This window comes from Melopsittacus undulatus, chromosome Z (assembly GCF_012275295.1).
Source record: "Melopsittacus undulatus isolate bMelUnd1 chromosome Z, bMelUnd1.mat.Z, whole genome shotgun sequence".
In the NCBI taxonomy this organism is placed as follows: Eukaryota; Metazoa; Chordata; class Aves; order Psittaciformes; family Psittaculidae; genus Melopsittacus; species Melopsittacus undulatus.
Window position 1 is genome coordinate 52,774,986 of NC_047557.1, and position 24,243 is coordinate 52,799,228.

Here is a 24,243-nt window from a genome sequence, read left to right on the forward strand (position 1 = left end):
TCCCAGTCAGATCCACCTGATAAGACTATACCCACATATCCTTTCTCCGTGTAATACTACTGATATCATCTCACTACCACTAGCTGTCACTTACGTGAGACAATATTTCCCAGCTCCTTCGTAAGTTTATTTCATCAAGAGAGTTATAATTAAGAAGTCCCTTTAACTCTCAATTTAAGCCCATTCTGTTTTTTACAGTATCTATACACATGAATAATTATTAATTATTGCTAGTAATGACTGCTGCTGATCAGAAAAGCAAAAGAAAAAAAAATGCTCAGTATTCCTGCCCCTGCAGGCATTGTAGCCTGGCCCCAGAGGAAGCACAGCTTTCGGTCCTCCATAGTAGTCATTCCCACTGAAGGCCTGTTGCTCTGTGAGCCACTACCTTATACAGCATCTGGAGTCTAAGCGCTCCTGCGCAAAGTAGTTATTCCAAAACCTGGGAGCATGTATGTCACCCAGAAACAAGAAAAAAGCTTATTAGCTGCTCTGATGGAGACAAAGGCTCCTAGTTCCTTTAGGCTTCAGAAGCAGTATTCTCCAAAACAACAATTCAGTGACTGCATTGCAGGGAGTTTGAGAGCACAAATATCAGTGTTTATAATGACATGGTGATATGAAGCGAGAAAAAAAAAAGACATATCCAACAGTAAATTAATACTTGTGTGGATGGGAGCTGGCGCCCTGTATTCCTTCAGGAACACAATTATGAGACTTTTTCAGCCTTCAGTTATCAGCATTCTGAAGTTTTGTTTGGTTCCAATAGGCATAGTCTGGTAAACAAAGAGCTTGGCAGGTCTGACATTTGCAGGAAGGCAGCACAACAACCAGTGAAATACTGGAAGAACTAATTCCATGTTACCACCAAGTGAGTAAAATGAGTCATTGAGTAACAGAATACAGGGCAGCTCCCAGACACTTGTGTAATGGGTACAAAATAATTCCAGAATTAAAAGACCATTTAGATTTAATTCAGATGGTAAATCCTGATTACTAATTTAATATTCAAGACAGAGAAGCATTGTTTGTAGTGTACTAGCCAAGAAAATATAATTTATGCAGAGTGTTAGTAATAGTTACTTCACAGACTCTTTACCTGCAAATCTGTGTGGATGCTTCAAATTTTCTAGTGATTAATCACCTAAAAAATAGTTTCCCCAAGAATTGTGATGAACATTTTAGTTCTTCAAACTTTTCTATATGGTAGACTGACAGCTCTTTTCAATATGCTGTAAAGATTAAAAAAAAATTAAAAAAAAATACAGACATTGTGTGTTTGTTGGATTTTCTTCAGGGTGAAGTTCCATCTTCTCTATGCCTTTGCAGGTAATCATCCAGCATCAAAACCTGCTGTTTTCCAAAGCCAACAACACCATCAACTACACACTGCTGAGTAATGATAATGCCTTCTTGAGCTACTACCCCCATTACTTCACACAGCGGACTCTGACAGCACGCTTTCAGATGAACAATACTGCACCACCTCATGTCCAGATGGTACGGAAACCAGTGCTGACTGTCATGGGCTTGCTGGCACTGCTAGGTATAGTAACCACTGATTAAAATGCACATCAATAACCTCTTCTACCTAAAAGCTTCCTGCTTTAAGAGAGATTATTCCAGCCATCTCAGCATTTGTAAAAGCAGGATTTCTCCTACTCCCTCTTTACCAGTTGTGTTGTGAAAATGAAGCTTCATTTCCTCTGAGAAATTAATAGCACAGCAGGTTTGCCTGACAGTCTCTTATCCATTTGGTTTAATTTACTGCTTTGTTTATACCCTTTGTATGCCAACCACTCCTTTGTTGTTGACTGGTACTTCCCCTTGTGCTATCACATCAGGCTGTAGATGTCTTTAAGAATTTCTCACAGCTGGAAGACCCAGGTAGCATGCTAAACATAGATCCTAATTCACTGTTATATGCTTAGATACTGCTAGCTGAACTGCTAAGTGTAAGAAATGCCACAGTATGCACATGATCTCCTGTTGTAAATAAGCCTGACTGAATGCTATACCTGGTAAAATAAGCTAGAATATAGCTCAACCTATAGATTACCATGTTTTGACCCTTCCTGTATCAGAAGCTGATACAGGACTGACCATCGGTGATGCTTAAGAGTTGTCACATTTTTTAAAGGAGAAAAACAGATTCTTGCAGAAGTGAAGAGCAGTGAAGGGGAAAGCACTGAAAACAGCACAATTGGTGTCCTGGCATCTGTGCACACCCCCAGTGAGATGCGACCCTCGGACAGTTGGCAAGCTACTGTATTGATGTATTCAAGTGAGGATAACAGAACTTCATCCAACATCAGCACTGTCACAGTGAATGCCACCCACTTTCCCAGACTTAGAGGTAAACAAACGTCATTTAGGCAACTCACATAATTGATCTTTAGGACAGAACATCAGCTGAAACACTTCTGTTGAGTGAAACTCTCTTTGCAAGAGTCAATTTCATTTGCTAACTTCCTCTTCCATGTTTTGGGCACTCCCAGATTTTCTGAGATATGATGGTGTTCTTTCCTAATGCCTGCGCTTTGACCCTATCCTTAATTGCAGCTACACATGCTGCCTTTTTGGAAAGCTAGTAATTTCAGTGTCCTTGGCTGGATATTGCTGGGCAGCAATTCCCTTACTGAAGGTGACTCCAAGACAGCCAACATGATCACATGATTACACAGTTGATGCAGTTGTCCAACAAACATGTGCGGCAGATGTGTGAAAAATAAAAGTGTTTCAATTCTGGTTATGGAAGTAATAGCTTGAAATCTAAACTTGGCAAATTAATCATAGAATTTTGCAGGAATGTGAGCCTGGTGACTTTCCAGTGGAAGCCAGGCTCTGAAGTTCTGAAATCACTTTTGAGAAGGTAGTCTTAAGCAACTTCTGCTAAATTTGTTCTTGTTAATCCTAAAATCCAAGTAAAGACTTTATTCTTTTTATGTTCCTAAAGAGCTGCTGTATGTGACATATTACCTGGATAACAACCAAACCAATCCCTACCTGAAGTGGAAAAAGCTAGGAAGCCCTGACTTTCCTTTCCCAGAACAGTTCCAGGAAATAAGAGATGCTGAGGTACAACCATGTCTTTGCTTGAAGTGTTGTATGGGTAAAATACTCATGAATTGGCTAACTGCAGCTAAAGAGAACATGAAATCAGCTCAGGTCAATTTTGTTAGCCCACAGTCATGTGTGTCTTATATACAAATGAAAATGCACTTGCAATTACACAGAGAAACATAGCTAGTACACATTTATTTTATACAAGAAACTTAAACATAGATGACCAGCTTCTTCTTTGCTATTGCCTCCCATTAACTAAGGGGGCAGAATTGCTCCAGATCAAGTTCGACCGTCTCTCTGTAACTTCAGTGAGCTTTGAGACTTTCTGTTCAACATCCCCAAATAAGTCATGTGATCCTGTGTATATTACAGAATGGCCAAATTGCTGCATTAGAGAGTTGAAATGGACCCCCCTCAATAACAGAAAACAGCTTCTGGTGGAAATTACCCAGCGCAAATTCAGACGACGCTTGGCATCTCTTAGGGGCTGAAAGTGGGGCCTGCATTTTCCCCTCATCCTCTGGTTCTGAATGCACCCCAGAGAGTACTGAGGAGTAAGTCCTCTCCGAGGACTCCTCTCTACTGAGAAAAAACGTGGCCAGATTATTTACCATATGTGAGAATATGTGAGCAGCCTGTCACTTTAGCTCCTTCTAGCAAAGTTTCCCCATGCATTCAGATCGGTGGGTTAAAATAAGGAAAGCCAACTTTATCCCCTGAAGGGCCCACAGCCGGTAATTGTTTCCTGGGTTTGGTGTGCAGTACCATGTCTTCTGTTCCCAGTCACCATAACCTACTATTGCTAGGGCCTGTGGGATACATTAGCTCTTCCCCCATAAGGCAGCAGCAGAGGTTTAGGTACTCTTGCCATCTGGTGAAACCTCAGTCTCAGACCAGCTGTGTGGCTGTTGTGGCTAGCAATAGCTTTCACTGCACACTGGGCATCCTTAGCTGAGAGACAGGGGTGTGGTTTGTAAAGACCACTAGCCTGAAATGTATCCATGGGAGGTTACTAAAAGTGACAGATCCTGCCTAAAGGGCATTTGTGATCAACTCAGTTTGTGAGATGGACATTTCCTGAAGAGCTGGAAAACGGGAAAGATAGAAAAGTCTCCCAGCTGGAGGAACTTTGATGTCTATAAGCCAGTTAATGTGCTGTAATGAATGATTACTCACAACAGTACTCTGACTTCACAGGATCCAGTGGTAACAGGCCCGTTCCCATTTCCTGAAGGTGGCATCCTGACACTGAAGCAAGACTTTCCCATTCCGTCAGTCTTTGTTATCCATATTTGTGCAAGACCCAGATCTGTTCCTGATCAAGTATGTGTGGTATTCTTCTGTCACACTCACCAAATTAGAAAGTGCTTCCTGCTTCAACTCACTAAGTAGAGCAAGACTAGCACCTAAGCCTATTATTTCTTAAAAGTAATAAACAATTCTCTCCAAGGCATGATTCAAGATAAAGCACTACACAGCAAGTGATAGGAGCCATCAGTGAGATAAATGCAAATTTATCCACAGTGGGAAAATCATAATGCAGTACTGGAAAGTGCAGTATCTTTTTTGAAATCACATAATGTGCTACCAAGCTTGACAGCAGCTCTTCAGTTAATAATCATAGAACAGTTAGGGTTGGAAAGGACCTGAAGATCATCTAGTTCCAACCTCCCTGCCGTGGCCAGGGACACCTCACACTAAACCATGTCACCCAAGGCTCTGTCGAATTGATAACTAAACTAAAGATGGAATCATGGCTTATTTGGATTAGACGTCTGTATCTCCTTATTCAGTCCCACCCACATTCATAGTTGTGCCCAGAGCCTCTGAAGGTCTTCTGCAAGGTTGGCAGGATGGAGACAGGCCATAAAGACGTAAAGCCAGAAATTTTGGATTTGTCTCCTGGTCTCAATTGAAAGAATCAAAGGAATTGGTTAGTAATGAAGGATAAACACAGAAATATGGCTTGGCTGACTGGTTTGTAAGTTTTCTTACATGGGCATGTGTCTTTGGACAGGTGACTGGTGTCCGTTTGATCCCTCTCACAAAAGGGCAGGTCATTGTATTTTGGGACGATGGCTGTGTAAATTCAAAGTAAGTAGCTTTTAAAATACAATGGATGTAACCAAGTCTCCAGCACATTACTCCCTAATTTGCCACCAGTCCTGTCATCAAATTCACAAATTACTTGCTCCCCAAGATGCTACAGTGTATTTCCTGACAAAGGGAACAGTAGGAAGTACATGCAGTAAGTGTGGAGAGCAGCCCTGAGTGATTTGTGGTCTGGCCATGGGAATCTGCTTGTTGCTTACCAGCATCCAGTGGCATTTTTAGGGACTTGCCTTCAGCATAGCAGACAGGAAAATCCATAATAAAAGTTATATTAGGAGTAGGTGCCTAGGTCGGATTTTGACTGTCCCTGTAAGAAATTTTATCTGGAAGAGAATACCTCCACTTCCTTATTCCAGGAAGCTGTACAAGACTGGAAACCCTATGTAGGTGAACTGTCAGAGGCAATCCCGTGTACATCTAGACTCACTCAAGAAGTACTGACTTAGCCCCTTTTCAATCCAGTCTCCAGGGACTCTTCTGCCTTGACAACCCTGGTTTGGGAATAAAAGATGCTTAACAGTTTGGGATGCTGCACGTACCCAGTATAGCAAGTCAGTCTGGGTGTTATTCTGTGGTGTGGTGGAGCACTGTTTCTTCCTAATACTATAAAGTCATGCCACTCTATATTTGGTAGGAATGAATCAACTGAATATTTCCTATTTTTGGCCTTCTTGTTGAAGTAGGACTGAGAATAGGATTTGATTGCTCACTGCATTATCAGTTGTATTTACTGAGCTGTCTGGTTTTCTTTTCCAGATGTATAAAGACATTTGAAGTGGAGTTCTCACCAGATGGGAAAGCATACAAGCGGATTAATGCCAAAGACACAATATTCACTCTCTGGGTCTACAGTCCAGGTAAGGCAAGAATACTGATGGTATCTAGCCTGTCATGTTAACAGTGCCACTTATGAGTGTGTAAAACATCATCTAGTAACTACTAAAGATATGCAGTTTGCTGGTTACATACACTCCCACAACAAATAAGAGCACAAACTTTCCTTTAGGGCCACATTCTCAGTGAAAGCCTTATTCTCAAGACAAGCAATGATTGACAAATAGTCATGAGGACATCATTAGTTTGCCATGAGTACTCATTGCCATGAGTAAATTCCTTGCCACAGAACCCAGTTGCCCAGGTGCAGGCCTGGCAACCTCTATGAGAGGCAAAACAGCACTTTTGTCTCTATTTGTAGCTGGTGATTTTTCCACATGACCAGAGCTTGGTGTTGTGCTCTTACTAGTAGACTTACCTGAATACATGTCTCCAGTCTGGGCTCAGTCCTACAGGTATAGGCCTGAATTTGTACAATGCTTTTGCAGTAGGACAACAGGAGCAAATTGCCTTGCTAATATTTGGTTTGTAGTACTGCGTCTTGAGGTGTTACGCTGCCTAAGGATGCAGCATCAACACACAAATAAGTGGGAGGTCACATCCAGCTTTCATGAAGGGGTCGGTTGTCTTGCATTTATAGTGTTCTGAGCTGCTCTAGGGGAAGGTCACAATTCTGTTCTTGTGAGCATCTGTCCCTGTGACCAACCCTGTTATAGCTTAGCAATCTTAAGTTGTTGAGTTCTCCCTTGTCAGAACAGAAGAGTCCTCCTGCAGAATGGTTCCTTCTGACTATCTGAACACTTAACAAAGGAGAGGCTCTTGTCTCGTCTCATTTTCTAGAGCTTTCTTTTTAGCCCTGACTATCTGCCTGTGTTTTAGAAGTTTCACTTTATAGGGCATTGAGTTTCATCTTTGTCAACAGGCAAAGCTTCTTTCAGAGCCTATGATCATTTCTCAAGTACAGCCTCGATGCAATAGAAATGTACCCAGATGAAAAACACAGAAAAAAAAGTAGCAGTCTTTTCTTTGTTTTTTTGGGGTTTTTTGGTTTTTTGTTGTTGTTGTTGTTCTTTGGGCTTCTTTAGCCAAATGTGATCTAATCTGCAATGTGACTCTTCCAGTGAGTATTACTAATAAGCACTGATCAAAGCTGTGTAAAACACAGACAGACCTTGCCTCAGAGTGATACTAATAAAGAGGAGTTCAGAGAGGTTTTTGCCAGAAGCATAAGCTCAACTTAGCTTGGAATAGTAAGGTTCAGAGCTATTATCACAATGTAAAGGCTACACAGTTAGGCAGAGACCATAGATCATGACTGAGGCAAATCTCTGAAATTAGGATTTGTTACCATCTAGTGCTGCACACGTGGGGAACCTGCCAGGTTTAACTGTTCATTTCAACAAACAACAACAAAAAGAAGACTGCATGAAAAAGTCTCAGAAATCTCATCTCAGCAGCACTTACTACTGCATAACTTCATTCGCTCTTTATTTCTGGCATTTCTCTAACAAAAAAAAACCAACAAAACCACACATAAAATTCAAGTGAATAGGTGAGAAAAAACATTTATATTACTTGTGAGGGTAAAGACTCTGCTAGTGAAGGCTGTGTTTTTCAAACTAGATCAAGGATGAAAACCAGGAGAGACACAAAACATCAACTAACACACCTTTGGAGCAAGTGATGCTGCTTCCTGAGTTGAGCAGAGGGGTTTCAGTCAGTCTGCATGCTTCTTGTGCTGCTGTTTGTTGATCTTGTCCCCACATAACCTGTTCCAAAGACACAGTTCAGGCAGAAAAGTCAGTCAGAAAAAAGGAAGTTAGTAGTTGTGGATTCAGAAGGTGTCATAGCCTTCTTCCAAAACAACTGTTAGGACAGAAGTCCTGTAGCTGTACTTGCAAATACTAATGAGGAAAGAGAAGGTCCTTGGCACAACAGAGAAAAAGAGACAGTACTTGGCCATAAAGTATTTGTAATAATTTTTAGTTAGACACAGACACATTCATGTAAGATGCAAAACTTATTTCATCACTTCCCCAACCCATTCCACAAACCTACATTATATGGGAGTAGTGCCTGCTCCACATGCTGCAAGCATCACAGGTGTCAGCCTTTCACAGTGAACATTTCTAACCTTTCCGTTTGCAGGAAGCTCAGTCTCCGGCTTTTACAGAGTACGTGCCATTGACTACTGGGGAAAGGCTGGCCTGTCTTCTCTTCCTGTGGAGTACATCGAAGCTTTCAAGTGACTCGGAAGAGGAGTGCCTGGCTTGGTGGCTGGGTGGTATATGCTCCCTACAAACACCAACTCCCCAGAAAGATAAACTCCTCCCGAGCTGAGGAGGGAGTAGCAAGAACTAGGTGAAGCAAGTTAGGAATGCAAATTAGAAACAACTGCCACTATTAACTCTTCAGCACTCAAAAGACAGCGTTATCAAGCAACCACAACTGACAGTCCAGCTTGTACAATTCTATGAGGCTGCTATATGGCTGGGATTCAGCTTGGTAACTATGAATTATGGGAATAAATATTTATAATTCCCTATTTCACACTAATAGCCACAAACTCCAGCAGGAGCAGGACCATCACTTTGCCGTGTGAGCAAGAATGGCAGCAAAAGCACAAGGAGGGTCTGTCTGAGACTGAAATGTGTGTCTCAGCTGCTAGGCTGTCTTGATGTAGTGGTTTGATGGAAAAGTGCACAGCAACCAGGCACATCCAGAAAATGGAGTGAAGGATCCCTGGCATCCCTGCCAATTAGTCATACCTGCTCCAGTGGGTTATTTGAGTATTTGCCATGTCTTTAGATGTATGAGACCCTTCATCCTCTCACAGAGGGTTTTCCACTGAGCTCTCTCTGCATTTGTGGCTGTTATTTGGGTACCAGGGCTGTTCCCTCACACTGGCAAAGGAAGGGGCAGCAGCTCATCCTCCAAGGGGAAAAAGGCACAGAGAACTCTAGCCTCCAGACTTGCCTATCTTTTCTGCTTTCTGCTTTTGCCCAACTTGCCTGTTTGCTCTGTGGATGCCAGCTGCTACCTCTTTGTGGTGGAGGCTTTACCACTGAAAGCCTCTTTCTCTGTTGCTGTCACCTAACATGGCCTTCAGCAGTCTTTACAGCTAATGTCTCTCCTGAGCATGCATCACCTCTCAAACTGTGAGTGACCTAAGGCTTAACTTTGGGCAGCCACGAGAAAGCTGAAATGCTAATCAGAGCTTTTGTGTTTCCATATTACAGGAGAGCACACTCTTGAATGGAATAGGGCTGCTACTGACAACCCTTAGGAAATGAAACAAGAACAGTTGGAGCACATGTGCTTTGCAAAGCATGTGCACAAGCATGTGATAGCCCCAGGTCATGGGCTACAGAGCACCTCTGGCTGTCCTTGCAGCTGCCAAACACTTTATGTAACAGCAGAGCTCCCTGAAATCGCAAGGGTGTTTTTTTACTCTCTCCACAACTGCACAGTTTGAACTGCACCTTTAAAATGATTGTAGAGGGAAGGATGATGCCAGTGAAAACAGCCTGAGTGTTTTCCATAAGAGAAGCAACTTTGTTGCACAAACAAATCCCCCACTGCTCTCTGCTGACATCAGCCACCTCACCAACGTAACAAGCACTGCATATTTGGTGAAATGTTGAGGTCTCACACAAAAAAAAATAGCTTTGCGCAGTAGGGGACAGCAGAACTACCTCAAATGGCCTCACACATACAGTGCAGAAAAGAAACATATACAAGAAGTCAGTATATACAAGATAAAGCTTTATATCCCCTTATTTCTGGTTGGTTGTTCATGTGCTTATCCTGAAAGTTAGCCTTGAACGATTCATTCTGTCACAGAATTCAGATGAACTACTTCCTGCCTCACTCAAAACTGAAGTTTGAATAAGGAGCACTTGTAATATCCTAATCTGCCAATTCGTAAAGGCTTCTGTACAACAGAAAAGGGCCATTGGAGCCTGCTTAATTGACAACTTTCTCAACTCTGAAAAATTTAATGAGAAATTGTATTTGGACAGAGATAGTAAAAATTTATCTCAAAGTTGTAATAACTGCCCCTAAGTGAAGAATCAGCATATGCAGTTAAATAAAATCCAGCAGTCAAGACATGCGTGTTTTGTCAGTATGAAGTGAAACCACAAAATAAAAAATACTTTTAGAAATATTCCAGTATAGATTATTGAGAGATTTTAGTGCATCTGAAGGAGGGGAAGATACATCTTGAGAGGACAGTTTACCTTGTTAGGATGTCCTATTTCTGTAGCCTTCTGCTTTAAAATTTTCCCACACTGGCAATCAGAATACAGCAGTCTTTATCAAATCAATGTTATGCACTGGTCACAGGTATTTGAAATGAAAAGAAAAAAGTATAACTGTTATGAAGAGTATTGATTTTGCTATGCAGGGATGTAGTAGAAAATGTATAGGTATGTAAATCACAAAAAATAGATCACTGCCCTGCTTCTTTAGCAGACAAGCTTAAGTAACACCTCTCAGAGGTGAGGTCTTTAATGGCGTATATGACACAAATGATGCAAAGCTGATGAGTCCTGGTGGGTATTTGGCTTTTGCAAATGTGAAGAACAGACAGTGGTGATTGACTTCTCTTACACTGTATTGAATGAAGTCTGTCCCTATGGTAAGTTGTTTCCTTTGTGGCAAGTTATCATCTCTTAGAAGATTTTTACTGCTGGGAGTTCTGTTGACCCATGATTTCTGCTTCATAGCAGAGGCAAACATGAGTCTTGAGGATGCCTTTTTAAGTGGTTTGTCATTTTCTTGTTTTGTCAAAAAGCAGTGTAAGTGTTCTGGTTTCAAGATGAAATTTCCTACAATATTGTATTGGCTGCTGAAGCCACAAAAAAGCAGAATTTGTATTTGCAAGGGCAGAACTTAACATGTTGTAATTGCAAATAAAACCCAGTTTCTTAAGGTCAACTCCAGCCACTTTGAAAGTCTGTCACTAGGTCCCTCATTTAGGGCTTTTGCATTAAACATCCTCTGGAGTGTGGAAGGTAAACTGTTTTTTCAGGTATTTTCCTGGCAGTGGAAAATATGCCTGAATAGCAGAGCTGGCCAGAAATGGTGCACTGCCTGTTGAGTAACCAGTTTTGAATATTCAGCAAGATTTTTTTTCTTCTTTGATTCTTTGATATAAATTGATTTCTTTCAGCAATGAGGAAGTCCAAACAATTTCAGCAGAGAATTTGGTATTTCCAGGCTTGAATTTATTCCCAAGAAAGCATGGAAGTTTTGAGCTGCCCTTGTCTGTTTTATAATTTGGTGTCACAGGTAACTGGTATTTAATATTTGAAACGTGAGTTTTCTGTAACCATCTATTGCTGATTTTGTCAGATGGGTCTTCCAGAACTGCGTGTTTAACTCTACCATCTGCATTACTGGGCAGGGATCAGCCCTTCCTCACAGTTTCAGTTTTCAGAAGTGCTAGCAGGTGCTTAGTAGTTCTGTAGCATTAAAACCCAAGCAAGACTGCAGAATACTCAGTAATATCTCCTCCTGGCCATAAATGCAAGTAGGAAAGTGTAACTGCAACTCCAAGGTGAGATTATTTGCCTGCTCTTCAAGCAAAAGCTTCCAAGTCTAGGTAATAGGTTCTCAATTATTTGTTAAAATATAGGCTAGGGAAAAACTTTCAAAAAGAGTGTTTTGTAATGGTGTATATACTGCATTTGTTGCCATCTTTTGTGCTACTCAATAAAACCAGGTTTTAATCTTTCACATGAAGCCTGTACAAACAGGATCTGATCAATTTGTTCTGGAAACTGCTCAAAAATCTAGTGTCAGCAGCTTATTCTTGGGAAGTAAACCCTGCTCTAAAGGTGTAAAAGCTTGATTGGTGCAAGTTTCAACATTACATAAAAATGAAGCATGAAGGGGAGTATGACTGTAAGTAATTTCAAGGCTGAAGTAGAAGCTTAAGTGCACACATAGATTGCCACAGCTACCACAGCCCAGGGAAAACTGGTCTAACTCAACATGATATCGTAGGGTCAGATCTCAGGCTTTGCAGTGTCCTTGCTTGGAGGAGGTTCACTTGTGTGTGAAGGACAATATCCTTGCAGGGTTCCTCCTGCTGTTGCACAGTTGTAGCCTTTCTGACAGCACTAAAGGACCTTCTGAGGACAAAACAACAGTCTTTTTCATTCGTAAAAAGGTTTTTCTTTGCTCTTCTTAGTGGAAAGTTTGTGCTTGACAGAGATAATGTCTTGGGACTTATATGCACACATCAAAGCAGGAATAATAGACTGGTTCTCATTAGCCAGCTCAAACAGCAGACAGCAGTGTGTCTGCTTCTAGACATACCCTAGGTGTTTTATGTTGCACTCAATAGAATAAGAGAAATGTAAATAGTATCAGAATACACTTACAGCTGCCTGCCCTGCTCCATCTTTCACGTTTTGTGCAGTCAGTGGAGAGAAATGTATATGAGCTAACTTCCATCTGTTTACTAGCTCACCAGATCATATGGTGAGTGCCTGCATGTGGTCCTGATGGGGCAGTGTTCCTCCAAGAACAAGGCAGATTCCCAGGGTGTGTATAACTCCATGGTGTATTCTCCCAGAATCTCCACTATCCTCCTACAAACCTGGAGGCACAGGCTTGCGTGGCTGAGGGATTTCACTGCCTAACTCATCCAGACAGATTGTAACAACCGGTAAGGGTGCACTTGGACCTACGTATAGAATCTTGCTAGAACTCCCATCTGCTCTGTTCATACAGTTACTATAACCATAGACATTCAAAATTCCACTTCTGTAGGACTGGTAGAATTGGTCTGAAAGTCCTGGACAGAGGCCAAGGTCCTCCAGCAAAGGGTTGGTGTTGTCTAATCACTTGTGATACAAGTCCTAAGTTCACAGATCTCCACTCAATACTTCCTCATGGGAGAGGGGGGCAAGTCATGAACATTCAATCAATGCACTGACCTTGCACTTAGTTCAGCACAAGAGGCTGATATTTTTTCAACAGTCTGTGATCTCTGTCTATGTAGTTTTTCTTTACATTGCTTCCTGCTGGTCTTCTGTTTCTGTCCGTAGCTTTAGATGGTAGCTAACCATCTTATTCCCCACAAGGGCAGCTTTCCCTAGACCTGAAGATCAAGGTACACCTTTATTTGGTGCTGGCTGAGAGACTTCCCTGCATCCCTGGGACAATGTCTCTGGCTTCAGGGCAAAGTCTTTAGTCTTTCAGTGGCTTTTAATGCTCATTCCAACAGATGCAGTTGGCAATCATTGCATACTGTAGACAAAATTGTGCAAGCATCTTGCAGAAGCTGTTTTATAGCATGGTGCTCTGAAGATGTTCATTCAGTATCAGCTTTGTGACACATACCTTTTGAAAGTCTCAGGAGCAGGGGCTGTTCCACTTGCATGATTAGTTGGTAATCATGGCTTCTAAAAGTTTGTGTTGCTGACAAACTTCAGGGTTCAGCAGTTTTATTTATAAGAAACATTCAGAGTGAATGTGATTTTACTAATCACAGTGGGAAGCATGCCAAAAATTCTGACTTGGGTTACCTTTTTTCTACAGGGAGTTGTCTAGGTACTATTCTTTTGCTTCCCTCCATGAAATTCATGGCCGTAAGACCTGTTGGTTCTGTATCTTTCAGTTCTATACCTCTCACTCAACTGGAGGCTGAATTATGCAGGCAGTGGGGAGTAAATCACTGCTTGAACCAGTAACTGCTCATTTAAAGCAATATCCCAGTATCACTGAAAGGAAAATATGCTTTACTGCATTTGCTATTCAGGGGCTAGTTAGAAATTCTCTACACAGTCTTTTGTGTCTTCAGCCAGAAATACCTTATGATATTACCAGGCAGCAAGGGTCATTATCAGCATCACCTGGGTTTTTGTTCAAGAGGATTCCTTAGCTTCAGTGTTTAAATGGAATAGGTGTGAGAGGTACATCACACATGCCAGGGAACCGCAGGCACCTACGAGCCTGCTTTTGTTGCTTTGTGCACCTGCATACCCCTTGCCTATGGTCCACAAACCCTCTTAAGTGCAGCCCCTCTGCAGGGCTGTTTCTGCCCAAAGCCACCTTGCAGGCATGGCTGTGCCTTGCTGCACTTGCTGCCTGATGGACTACCTAGTGAACCCCAGACCTGCCCTATCACTCTGCCTTTGTCTGACAATCAGCACTGTCAGAGACCTGTCCCTGTGACCTCCCTTGCCCTGCTTGGTGCTGGGGAAGGACACTGCCCCACTGTGCTGGGGTCACCTTGGCCACCATCTGACTGCCCCTCCATGAGTGTCCCCACTCCTCCAGCTCCCCAACAGGACAGCAGGTAACAAAAAGCAATCCCACAAGTGAGGCTTTTTTAAAAACGTTTATTGACAAATGCCACGGTATTCCCTTGAAAATTCAGCTATCGATGTACTGCATTGCACACAGTTTACAGAATCCCCAAGATTTTCATGTGTTTTTCAGGACAAACACACTACTCAATACTAAGATTTTCTTTTCTTATTAGCCGAGTGGCAACTTCAAGACCAAGAGGTCTGGTTCCTGTGCTTAAAGGTTCTTTTAGCAGGCCCCTGGAAAGAAAGAAAGAAAAGTAAACTTTAGTCCTTACAAGTAAATTTGCAAAGTGCTTTAGCAGCTTTTGAGTCTTCAGTGGAGCTGTAGCAACATCCTCCCTGGGGTACTTCTGAATCAAGATCAGGATGGGGGGTGCAAAAGATGCTGTCTGCATTGCTCTGTGTGTGTTGGCGAAGCACTTCAGCAACCTTTGCTAGTCCCCACCAGCCGTGAGTTTTCAGGCCCTTCAGCTTGAGCACGCAAGCCAGCTACTCTTCCTCTGCTACAGTGGGCAATACAGAGGGGCATGGGGCGGGGGTGCCCATGCCAGTCTCATAAGCTCAGATGATGACAGAACCTCTCTGAGGTGGAGGTCTGGCTCACACAATGATGTGAAGTTCAGAAGGTTTTAGCTGGTATTTCTTGTCTAGCAGTGCAGGACATGTGTAACTGCAGCAACCCCCCAGACCAACCCCCAGGTCCTCAGGCCTGTCTTAGTAAAGGGCCAATCTCCAGGCAACGTTGTGAGCATGTGCAGGGTATGAGCAGTTAGCTACCAACGAAGAGGAATTTATACTTCCAGCATAGCCTTAAAGCATTATCTGCCTGTCTCATGGGCAGCATATGAGCTAGAAGATCAGCTCCCACGCCTCCAGAAAAAAGTTCTTTCACAATGGGCTTTAGACATGCTCTGTTTGCATGTATGTGGCACAACTGCTGACTGCCACTGCCATCGGGCACAGAATGGCTGCTCAGAGCCCCTCGTCTCTGCTGCTCAGACCAGCCAGGACACATCACACTGGAGCTAAGCAGAGGGAGGGTGCTCATTCCTGAAGACAGCTTCTCCTCCTTTCCTAGAGGACAATGCACAGACCTAAGGTAAGATGCTGTTAACCAGGTGGCCAAGGCAAATATCTCCAAGTGCAGAAACACCAGGTTGTTCCACCCATCCCTACCCTATTCTATCAGAGTAACAAAGCTGGTCTTCCTCTGGTAGTGTGTGTTTCAGCACACAGGATCCCTATGAGGGTAAACCTAAGGCTGCAGAACTGCCCTGTAACACACTTTCTCCATTGTATGAACTTCCCGTTGCATCCATTTTCATACTGGATATAACATGAGGAAAGCTTGCTGAAAGACGATAGTGTAGTTTGCTACAGTTCTATTGTGTTTGCTCATGAGCCCAAAGTACCTGACTGAAGCACAGGCTGGAACTGGCCAGACATGCAGATTTCTTCCTGCTTCTGGCGCACGATGCGCTGGATGGCTGGGGGCAGGCCACGGGGGTTGCGTGAGAAGATCAGGGAGTAGCCATCATCACAGGAGCCATCCTCCTTCAGACTGCGGCAAGCATAGGTGATGGCATAGTTGTCATAGTCGGTGTCAATCACCCAGTAGTTGTCCCCTGAAACATCAGAACACACATGTTGGTCACAGTGGCTAAAACAGAGCAGAGGTGGATGTAGTGATCCTGCAGAGAGACTCTCTTACTTCAGCACATGGCAGGGATAGCTTCTGAAAATATCTAAAGTCACCTCTTGCATCCAGCTTATCTCCACACCATGAAGTGAAGGAAAGACAAACACAGGGCATCTTTGTTCCCCGTGAAACTCGGTGCATTTTTGCCTTGGTTTCTTAGGTTGAAAGTGTTAGAAGGACTAGGACTTTCCAGGATTTCAGTAACAAGAAATTGCTTTATGTTGCTTGCTCAAGCATGGGCAGGCAGGGCATACACATTAAATTTTCACCATACAGATTGCATTTCCTACACAAGCAGCTTCAGCAAAACCTGTCTCCTGTTTTGCAGCCTTGCTTGCCCAAGTGCATTTTGGTGTGGCTTATCTGCCAATACTAGGTGAATATACTTCTTTTTTAGGCACTAGCATGCCGAATCCTGCCCAGCCTCCACAGCTGGAGTCCCACAGCTATGGAGACTCAGGCACAAAGTATGAGGTATGCAGAGTACATAACTGAGGTTAAGCAGTTTCTGCGAGAAGGACTTCATTTCACAGCTCCGTTTTGTTCATTCCAGCTGTGTCTCCCTGAGAACTGAACCTTGCAGCTGAAGTGCAGATGTGGGTCCACATGTTGCCTCCATTAGCTATGAGAAGTATAAGGACGACTGCCCCACAGCACATCAGCACTGTGGGGCTCAGGAAGTGCCAGGTTCATCACCCCACCCAGCTACACAAAATCTGTGTGTGTGATCCATTTCTTTAAGCTGCATCCTTGCTGTTAGTATATATGGTGTATAGGAGAGGCCTCTGTGGAGTGTATGGGTCCTGCCCCTTCTGTGGAGATAAAAAGCACTTCTTGGGTAACACATCTGTCCCAAAAGAATGCTTTGTCTCCACATGGAGCAGTCTGCTCTCAACTATTTTTCCTGGCCCTGTACTGAACCACACAAACCCGGGCAGCTGTAAGCCATTGCCCACCACAGGTGGGCTGGAGAAGTTCACTCACCACCGCTGGAGAGGTAGCTGGCCAGTCCCTGGTAGGTCATATACATCTTTGCTGGAGTGGCTGGGTCAGGTACGGTATACTGAGCAGCCATGTCAGCACAGATCACCCAGAACCTGCAATGAGAACCATGAGACTGGAGGTAAAACCCTGTGGCATGTGGGCTTCTAACTAGAGTCTCTCACTCAGGACTTGGGCAAGAACCAGGCTATGGTTCATCACAACTGCCTCAGGCATGCGCATGGCCTTTCTTACTGCAGTCACTGTCACTAAGTAATGACATATACCCATCACTGACAGTGCATTGCTGCCGTATGGTCCCCTCCTCTGCTGTGCATGCATGCTGTGGCTGGGGCAGTGCCCTGACCCCTCTTCAGCTCAGCAGGCTTTTTACCACCCATTTCTGTACAAGCAAACAGACACCAAGCAACATGATCGAGATAATTTCTTAGCTCCCTGCTAGCAGTTTGTAGCATGAGCTGACCTGCATTTGGGCTCATCTCGGCTCATTTGCTGTGTCCCTGGGTGGAGGTGACAAGTTTTCTACCCTCTCTCTAATCCTTCTTAGCTCTGTTGATACAGGGATGTCTGTTACAAGCATAGAAATAATTGCAGCCACTCTGCTGCCCAAGCTAGGTAAAAGCCTTCACACAGGCTACAGGAATCCTGTGCTTATCTTAGCCGTCCATTTCTTCTAATGCCCTTCTCTGTTTGCTTTGAGCACCTCCTGTGCCTTAGCACCCTTTGTCAAGAGTTACCTGGATCTGTGGAAGAGTGGAAGGATCTGCATTACCTTCCTTGCACAGGCCATGCTTCCTCTGTAACCTGATGCTGCAGAAATAAATCCCTGGCAGCTTTGAGACCCCACTTGGTTTCTGAAGAATTCTCAGGAATCTTCCCACCCACAATGCATGGCATGCCTGCAGACCTTCATTTGCCCCATTCCAAGACATCCTGAAGTGCTGTACTTTTGAGACCTTCACAGACACTCTTCTATTCTATTATTTATGCAGTTAGGCAGTTTTTGGTAGTTAATGCACAACAGCACTAGTGCTAGCCCACTGGAAGCCCCAGATTTTTTTTTCCACACCCAGAAAGCTATTTAATCCTTTTACATGCTGTAATACCTTGCAGTAACCATGGCCAACAGGCAGAACTCTTAAGCTTCCTTACATCTGTCTATTCAGGCATCACAGTGGCATCCAAGAGTTAACCCTGTGTTTTCTTCAGCAATCCATCCAACACAGTGTTGAAAGGTTTGTGAAAGTAGTGCCTACTTACACTCCTTTCTTTCCACTGAACCTCTCAATGTCTTGCCCTTGCAGCCCCACATTTGGTTGCAATTCCTTTAGCTAACCACTCCATTGTTCAAGATTTGACTTTATAATTGACTTTATGCAGTAGTTTTGTGATGGACCCAGACCAGAGCCAGGCTGAGAAGTAAAGAGGACTCAAAGGTGTCTGAACTCTGGCCCCTAATACATTACCTTGTTTGAGCTTCCCTTTTTGATGAATAAAGCCCAGAACCAGGTGATCTTAAGGTCCTTTCCAACCCTAACTATTCTACGATTCTATGATTCTATGTTGTGCTGTCAGGGTAGATCACCATCCATATCCCCCTCCTCTAGTATCTCATGGCACCAACCAGAGCTAAAAGTCAAGAGAACTCACCCAAAAAGCTTGACTCGGCCTTTGGATGATGCTGTCATTGTGCCATCTTCCTCCACAGTGTATTCAGCAGAGATGTTGTCCTGAAGGAAAAGGCCTTCTGGATCCTTCTTGGCCAGGGCATACCATTTACCTGCATACTAAAGTGAAAGACAGTTAATATCTGGATTAATCATCATTTTTGTAACTACCCATTGCCTAGCCTATGGAGAAAGTCTGAATTTGGGTGGGTATGTAGCACACAGGTCCTGCTATGCTGTCTAATGAACCCTTGCTTCTGTGCCAGGAGTGGGTCTAGCAGCTCTGCACTACCATGTGCATGTACTCATTGTTGCATGAGATGTTCCCCTTCAATAGGGACCCGACACCAAGAGCTTCTCCCATCCTGAGACGCCTGCTTGAGAGTCAGGCTGGTTCTTCCCTCTTCCCATTCATGCCCCTGCTTCTCCATGGAAGATGCAATCAACGATGCCAGACTGCAGCCACAAAGACTTCAGCAAGCTGGCTGGAGACATTTTTGTGGCTGCTGGGGCCACAGTCAATCTTTTCACCAGCTGATGGTGAATAACCAGCAAAGCAGAAAGCAACAGTTCTGCATTATGAAGAGGAAAGGATGTGCTGGGGAGGTTAGCAGCAGGGGAACTAAGCGAAATTAAGGGAAAGAAAACCCTTAGGAAAAACATGGGTCCCTGGGAATGCACAAGCAGCATCTAGTAAAATGAAAGCAAGATTTAAGCATGTGACAGGAAGGCTCTCGAAAGTTAACATCATTAGTAGAAATACTGAGGAAAGCAGAACTTAGCTGTGTTAAATTTGATTCTCCAGAGAAGCTAATGAAAAATGCTTGGCAAGTTACGTGCTTAAGCTTGAAACAGAGTCCAAAATTCCCAAATACTGGAGCCTGAGAAACACTCTGACCTTTTAAATCCAGGCTGTTCCCAAAGTCCTCCTCAGAGATGGGCTTGTTTCCAGCAAAGCCAATCTTGTACAGAGGAAATGCTGACCCCTTCCCAGCTGCAGCTGCAAGTGATGTTTCCTGAGGGACTGTTACATAGTTTGGACCTTTCCAGCACTAAGCTAGTCTGATTTCCTCCTCAGAGGCAGGCAGATTAAATGCCATGTTTAAACAAGAGCCTGTCTGTGTTTGGGATACCCAGCTAGGTAAATCAGCAGTTTGCTGTGACTCCCAGGAGTGGCTGGTGGTGGATGGAAGTCCCCTGAGCATGTGCTGGGGTTTTCTGTCTGGTCTAAATTGTTTCACTCATGGGGCTGCTCAAAGATGAGATCTGCACCAAGCTTTGAGCTAACAGAAGATGACATCTAACAGAATAGTGTCCCTGACTTTCAAGGCTGATTTTACCATTATGCTCAGAAAGTTTAACAGTAGTATGAGGAACAAACTACAGGAACTTTGAGAGACACACAGAAAAGAAGTTAACTTCTTGTTGAGGAACGCCTTTAGATTAGCACCACTAATGACCTGGAAAAACAGTTAATACATGAAGTTTCTTTACACACATGGTTGAAGTAACCATACTTACCCTTTTCGGATCAAAATTGTCTTTCACAGCAAAAGACTCCACTGCACAGGTCTGAGCCAGGCTATATTCAACAGTGGAAAAGAGTGAGGCCAGGAAAACATATTGTGTGTATTTCATTCTGCAAGACAAAAGCAAACACAGGGGTTTATTTCATGAAACAGATGTAGCTAGCACATGTAGAGTAGCTAGTGCTGTGCCTACAGATATAGGTTCCCCTCATTTTAAAACTAGATTTTTTCCATGCTGACTAGACTACTAACTCGTTGCCTGAGAAACTACTAGGGCATTGTGGTGCCTAAATCCAGCCAAAATTGGACATGAGTAGCAATTACTTCTTCAGATTGTTTTGCTTGCCAGTAATAGTGCTGTGGTTCATTATATTTTTACATTGCAGATCAAGCCAGACTCTGGATGAGGTTGATAAGAACTGATAAAAATTTGATTGTTTTTAGGTTTTAGTTTTCACAAGAAGAGTGATATTGCAATGAGCTCTGGTAAAGCACTGCAGATTTAAAGAATGGTGAGTGTACACTCTGTTTTTAAGTTAGCAAAGCCGTGTTCTTTCTGATCAGTTCTCATCACTGAAACAGGCTCTTCCTAGCTTCCTATCCTAATGGCAAAATACATCTTAGTATTGTTTGCCCTCAGACCATTCCCTCTACACACATGACATGATATTAAATTTGTAGAAGCTTGATCATTGCAGCACAGCCACAAGGTGGCCATGGCTCGTCTCAGGTATTCCAGCTCCTCCGTATCCCAGCATTTTGAGGAGAAAGCATCTGCATTCTAGGTTCTTGGAGAGTATTTGACCCTGAATATCTGTTCTGATGCCAAGATAAAACACAGTTACCTGAAACCTGCCTGCAGCATCCAAGGGAAACTACCAACCCAGGACTTCCAAATACCCAAGCAGCTACTCTGTTATAGCTGCTGTCTTGCAGCCTGCACTTCCCTGCTGCAAGAGATGCTAATCCGGCCCACCTCTGCTGAAGAGAGACCTACCTGTTGGAGTAGAGGTGCTCAAGATCTCTGAGACCACTCTGCTTCGTTCTTTGGGTTGCAGTCAGCAGGAGAGTTTTGTGTCAAATGCCCTCCAGCTGCCTTTAAATAATGAATCTGTAAAGTCACTAATTGGTTATTTTTGCTCGTGTGCCTGAATAAAACACTTAATCTTGGATAATCCATTATGTAAAAACCAACTGTAATCCTCACACCGGTGGGTCTGACTGCCACCCTAATACAAACACAGCTTTTACATAATGGAAAAAGCTGTCCAGAAAGCTAATTAATCTGCTGATGTGATTGAAACACACCTTTGTCTCATTGAAGTCTTTCTGCTACTAACACGTGTTAGGAGAATAAGCACAGAGCATTAACCAGAGAAACTCATGGACTATACATACTCATCTGTATAGGCACATGTTCATATTTGACAATTCACATGGGGTAGATATGTAATTAGCTCCTCCAATATCTGCATTGTCAAATTAAGGTGATCCTTGAAAGAGTGGAAAGACCTTATGCATTATCTACAGGGAGAGGTGTGTGTGTGGGTTGTGAAGATGAGAGAATAAAGTTTTTGTCTTCATGTTCACATCAAAGTATTGGAATCCCCAGTTCTCCTGTGCACTGAAATACACATACTTCCCAGTTCATCCTGTCAACATTTCCAGTAGCATAAATACTGTAGCTCTCTTATTCACAATATGTTCTTCCTAGAAGCCTTCCATTGGGATGCAATAAAGCACAAAAAGATGAGAAGGCAGAAATGGCTGGAAAAACATTTTTGCTAGCAAACCATGCCTGCCATTCTTAGCATTTCCCCGGGTGCCCAAGGAATTTCCCCAGCAAAGCCTGCTCATGTAGTCTTTCTACCCAGGCTCATCTGAGAGATTAGAGACTTCAGACACTCATCTAGCAGTTGCCAGCACTAGCAGTTACTTCTCCCATGAGGCTCCTGGGTGTTGGTGAGCCTGGGGCATACCCACTAGGCATGATCCTGTAGCTCATATGGAGTAAGCCCACGAAGTCCTGAACCTCCTAGTACTGATACAACAATCTGGGCATTCAGAGTAAGGCTAAGCCTTTTGGATGTGTTGGACTTGCTGCAGAGATCACTTACAAGCACTTGCCCAGGAATTCCTGATCAGAAGCATACAACCTTGCCCCATAACTAGTGTGAACTGTGCTGCTTTGCAGGCAACTTGTTTACGGTTGCCCATTACTATGGAAAGACAGTCCTTGCTTGCTGCCAGAGGAAACTTTGATTTGGCTTGTGTACAGCTTCTACTTACACTTCAGATGAAGCAATGACACTTTGCAGGCACAAGTCTACCAGAGAGACTGAGCTTACCCTGTTCTTGCCATCTGTGTGGCTTCAAAGGCAACCTGGGCAACTTCACAGGGGAGTGACCTGCTGGTAACTGGGATGGGAAGGTGACAGCACCCATCCCAGGCTGGGGGAGACCAGGAGCAAGTGCTACAGCATGCCCCGCTCTGCCTGATGGAGTGGCTGCGTGCTGTCTCCATCACCTCCCCAGCCATGGTTGGGCCACACCACCACACCCTGTGCTCTTGGGGCAGGTGGAGCACTTTTGGGCTGGCTGGTGTCATGCACAAAGATCCTTCTTCCCCTGGGCATTTTGGCTGGGTTTATCCAGGAACACCAAGACCTGGATGTTTGGGGAGAGGTACCGGCTGCTTTGTGTCCTGGGCAATGTGGATCTACCTTGTCCTGCCTGGACCCCTTGGCCTGATTTTCTGGAAGGATGCCAAACAGCCTTTTGCCAGACTAATCCTTGAGCTACAGCTGTCTGCTCACTGTGTGTGCCATGTTCCAGTGGGGAGCAGGGTCCCTGAAAGGACTGAGCAGGGCTCGTGGCCTCCTGCACTGAGTGCGAAGATAACCAGCTCTGTCAATTCAAGCACTGCTCATTGCCTATGGCCTTAAGCACACACTGTTCAGCCTGCTTTCAGCTCCCCTGGCACTCACCCCTTGCAATTGTGTCTTCATCACCAGCAGCATTTGCTTCATCTAGAAGTGAAAGGAAAATAACAGAAAGCCTACTTAATTTCTTTGCAGTACTTGGTCACTCAAATAATGTCATAAAATGTGAACTCTTAAACTGACTTTTGCATGCTAGATGCCCTCTATATTTTCAAAGAACTTCCTGCTGACACTGAATCTGAGTGCAGAAGTGTGCTTTTCCAGAATGGCACAGGGATTTGAGAGAGAAAGAAGTGCAGTCTTTTCTGTGAATTTGAAGGGCTTCACAACACTCATCACTTTGTCTGTTTCCAACAAAACAGATTAGTTTATGTCCGTGTGAGACATAGGTGACACTTGAAGCCATGCTTAGGTGACTACTTAATCCCCTGGGGATTAGAGGCATGCTAATAATAGCTAATCACAACACAAGATTTTGGTTGGTGACCATAACATCTGTCACTGCACTGTATGCTGTTTGGAATAACAAAAAAGCAATAAACCTAATCTTCATTTTCACAGTATTACAGTAGTTTGTGCTGCAGATAGAAAAAGAAAGGGAGGTGTAAAAGCACTGAAGGATATTCCTGAGCCTGTTAAATTCGGTATAACATGAAACAGATTGTACAAAAACAGGTACACTGCAGGATCCAGTTGTCAAAGAAGATATCCAAGGGCCTGTTCCAGACCTGCTTATCAAAACTGGATGTTTTTTAATAGAAGATTTGTCCTGACCAAATAAAGCATGTATTCAGTATACTGGACTCAGCACCAAAGTAACTAGTAGTTTCAGTGGCCTGCAATAAAACAGGTATGCAGATGAGATAATCTTATCACCTGCCCTAACATATGAAATTCAGCAGCAGCAGTTTTGGCTTTCCTACCCTAGCAGCCTGCCTCCTTCTGCCTTTTTATTGGAATAAGCATGGGTAAACTGCTCTGGGAATTACTGCAAATGAACTGCTGGCAGCTCAGCTGTGCTAGCTCAGCAGCCGATGGCACTGTATCAGGACTCCATATAGCCTC

At 43.6% G+C, this 24,243-nt stretch overlaps 2 protein-coding genes across 4 annotated transcripts in view; one reads left to right on the forward strand and one right to left on the reverse strand.

Annotated features, from left to right (window-relative positions):
• The window catches only part of IDUA (alpha-L-iduronidase), a 43,784-nt gene extending 32,826 nt beyond the window's left edge, over nucleotides 1–10,958 (forward strand). For 2 of the 3 annotated variants that reach the window (XM_005154876.3, XM_031054354.2), the window contains exons 8-14: nucleotides 1,330–1,546; nucleotides 2,141–2,356; nucleotides 2,957–3,078; nucleotides 4,264–4,389; nucleotides 5,084–5,160; nucleotides 5,935–6,035; nucleotides 8,161–10,958. In XM_005154876.3, the coding sequence (XP_005154933.2) occupies nucleotides 1,330–1,546; nucleotides 2,141–2,356; nucleotides 2,957–3,078; nucleotides 4,264–4,389; nucleotides 5,084–5,160; nucleotides 5,935–6,035; nucleotides 8,161–8,261 (960 nt within the window). In that variant the 3' untranslated portion in view covers nucleotides 8,262–10,958. The remainder of the gene's footprint in view (nucleotides 1–1,329; nucleotides 1,547–2,140; nucleotides 2,357–2,956; nucleotides 3,079–4,263; nucleotides 4,390–5,083; nucleotides 5,161–5,934; nucleotides 6,036–8,160) is intronic. The other variant, XR_004081371.2, reaches the window with a different exon arrangement.
• Nucleotides 10,959–14,356: 3,398 nt separating this feature from the next.
• On the reverse strand, nucleotides 14,357–21,291 carry LOC101877307 (purpurin). Its single transcript, XM_005154874.2, has 6 exons — nucleotides 21,234–21,291; nucleotides 20,229–20,346; nucleotides 18,691–18,827; nucleotides 17,023–17,135; nucleotides 15,752–15,964; nucleotides 14,357–14,576 (listed from the first exon to the last, which is right to left on the reverse strand). Exons 2-6 carry the CDS (start codon nucleotides 20,343–20,345, stop codon nucleotides 14,566–14,568), a joined length of 591 nt encoding a protein of 196 aa, XP_005154931.2. The 5' UTR covers nucleotide 20,346; nucleotides 21,234–21,291; the 3' UTR covers nucleotides 14,357–14,565.
• Nucleotides 21,292–24,243: the final 2,952 nt, after the last annotated feature.

What these genes read in the sequence shown, in the direction of transcription:
- LOC101877307 (XM_005154874.2), bottom strand. Translation starts at nt 20,345, where the DNA reads ATGAAATACACACAATATGTTTTCCTGGCCTCACTCTTTTCCACTGTT. An exon ending in ACAATTTTGATCCGAAAAGG is followed by an intron (nt 18,828 to 20,228) that starts GTAAGTATGGTT and finishes CTTTCACTTTAG; the next exon opens with TATGCAGGTAAATGGTATGC. An exon ending in CAGCTACCTCTCCAGCGGTG is followed by an intron (nt 15,965 to 17,022) that starts GTGAGTGAACTT and finishes CTGATGTTTCAG; the next exon opens with GGGACAACTACTGGGTGATT.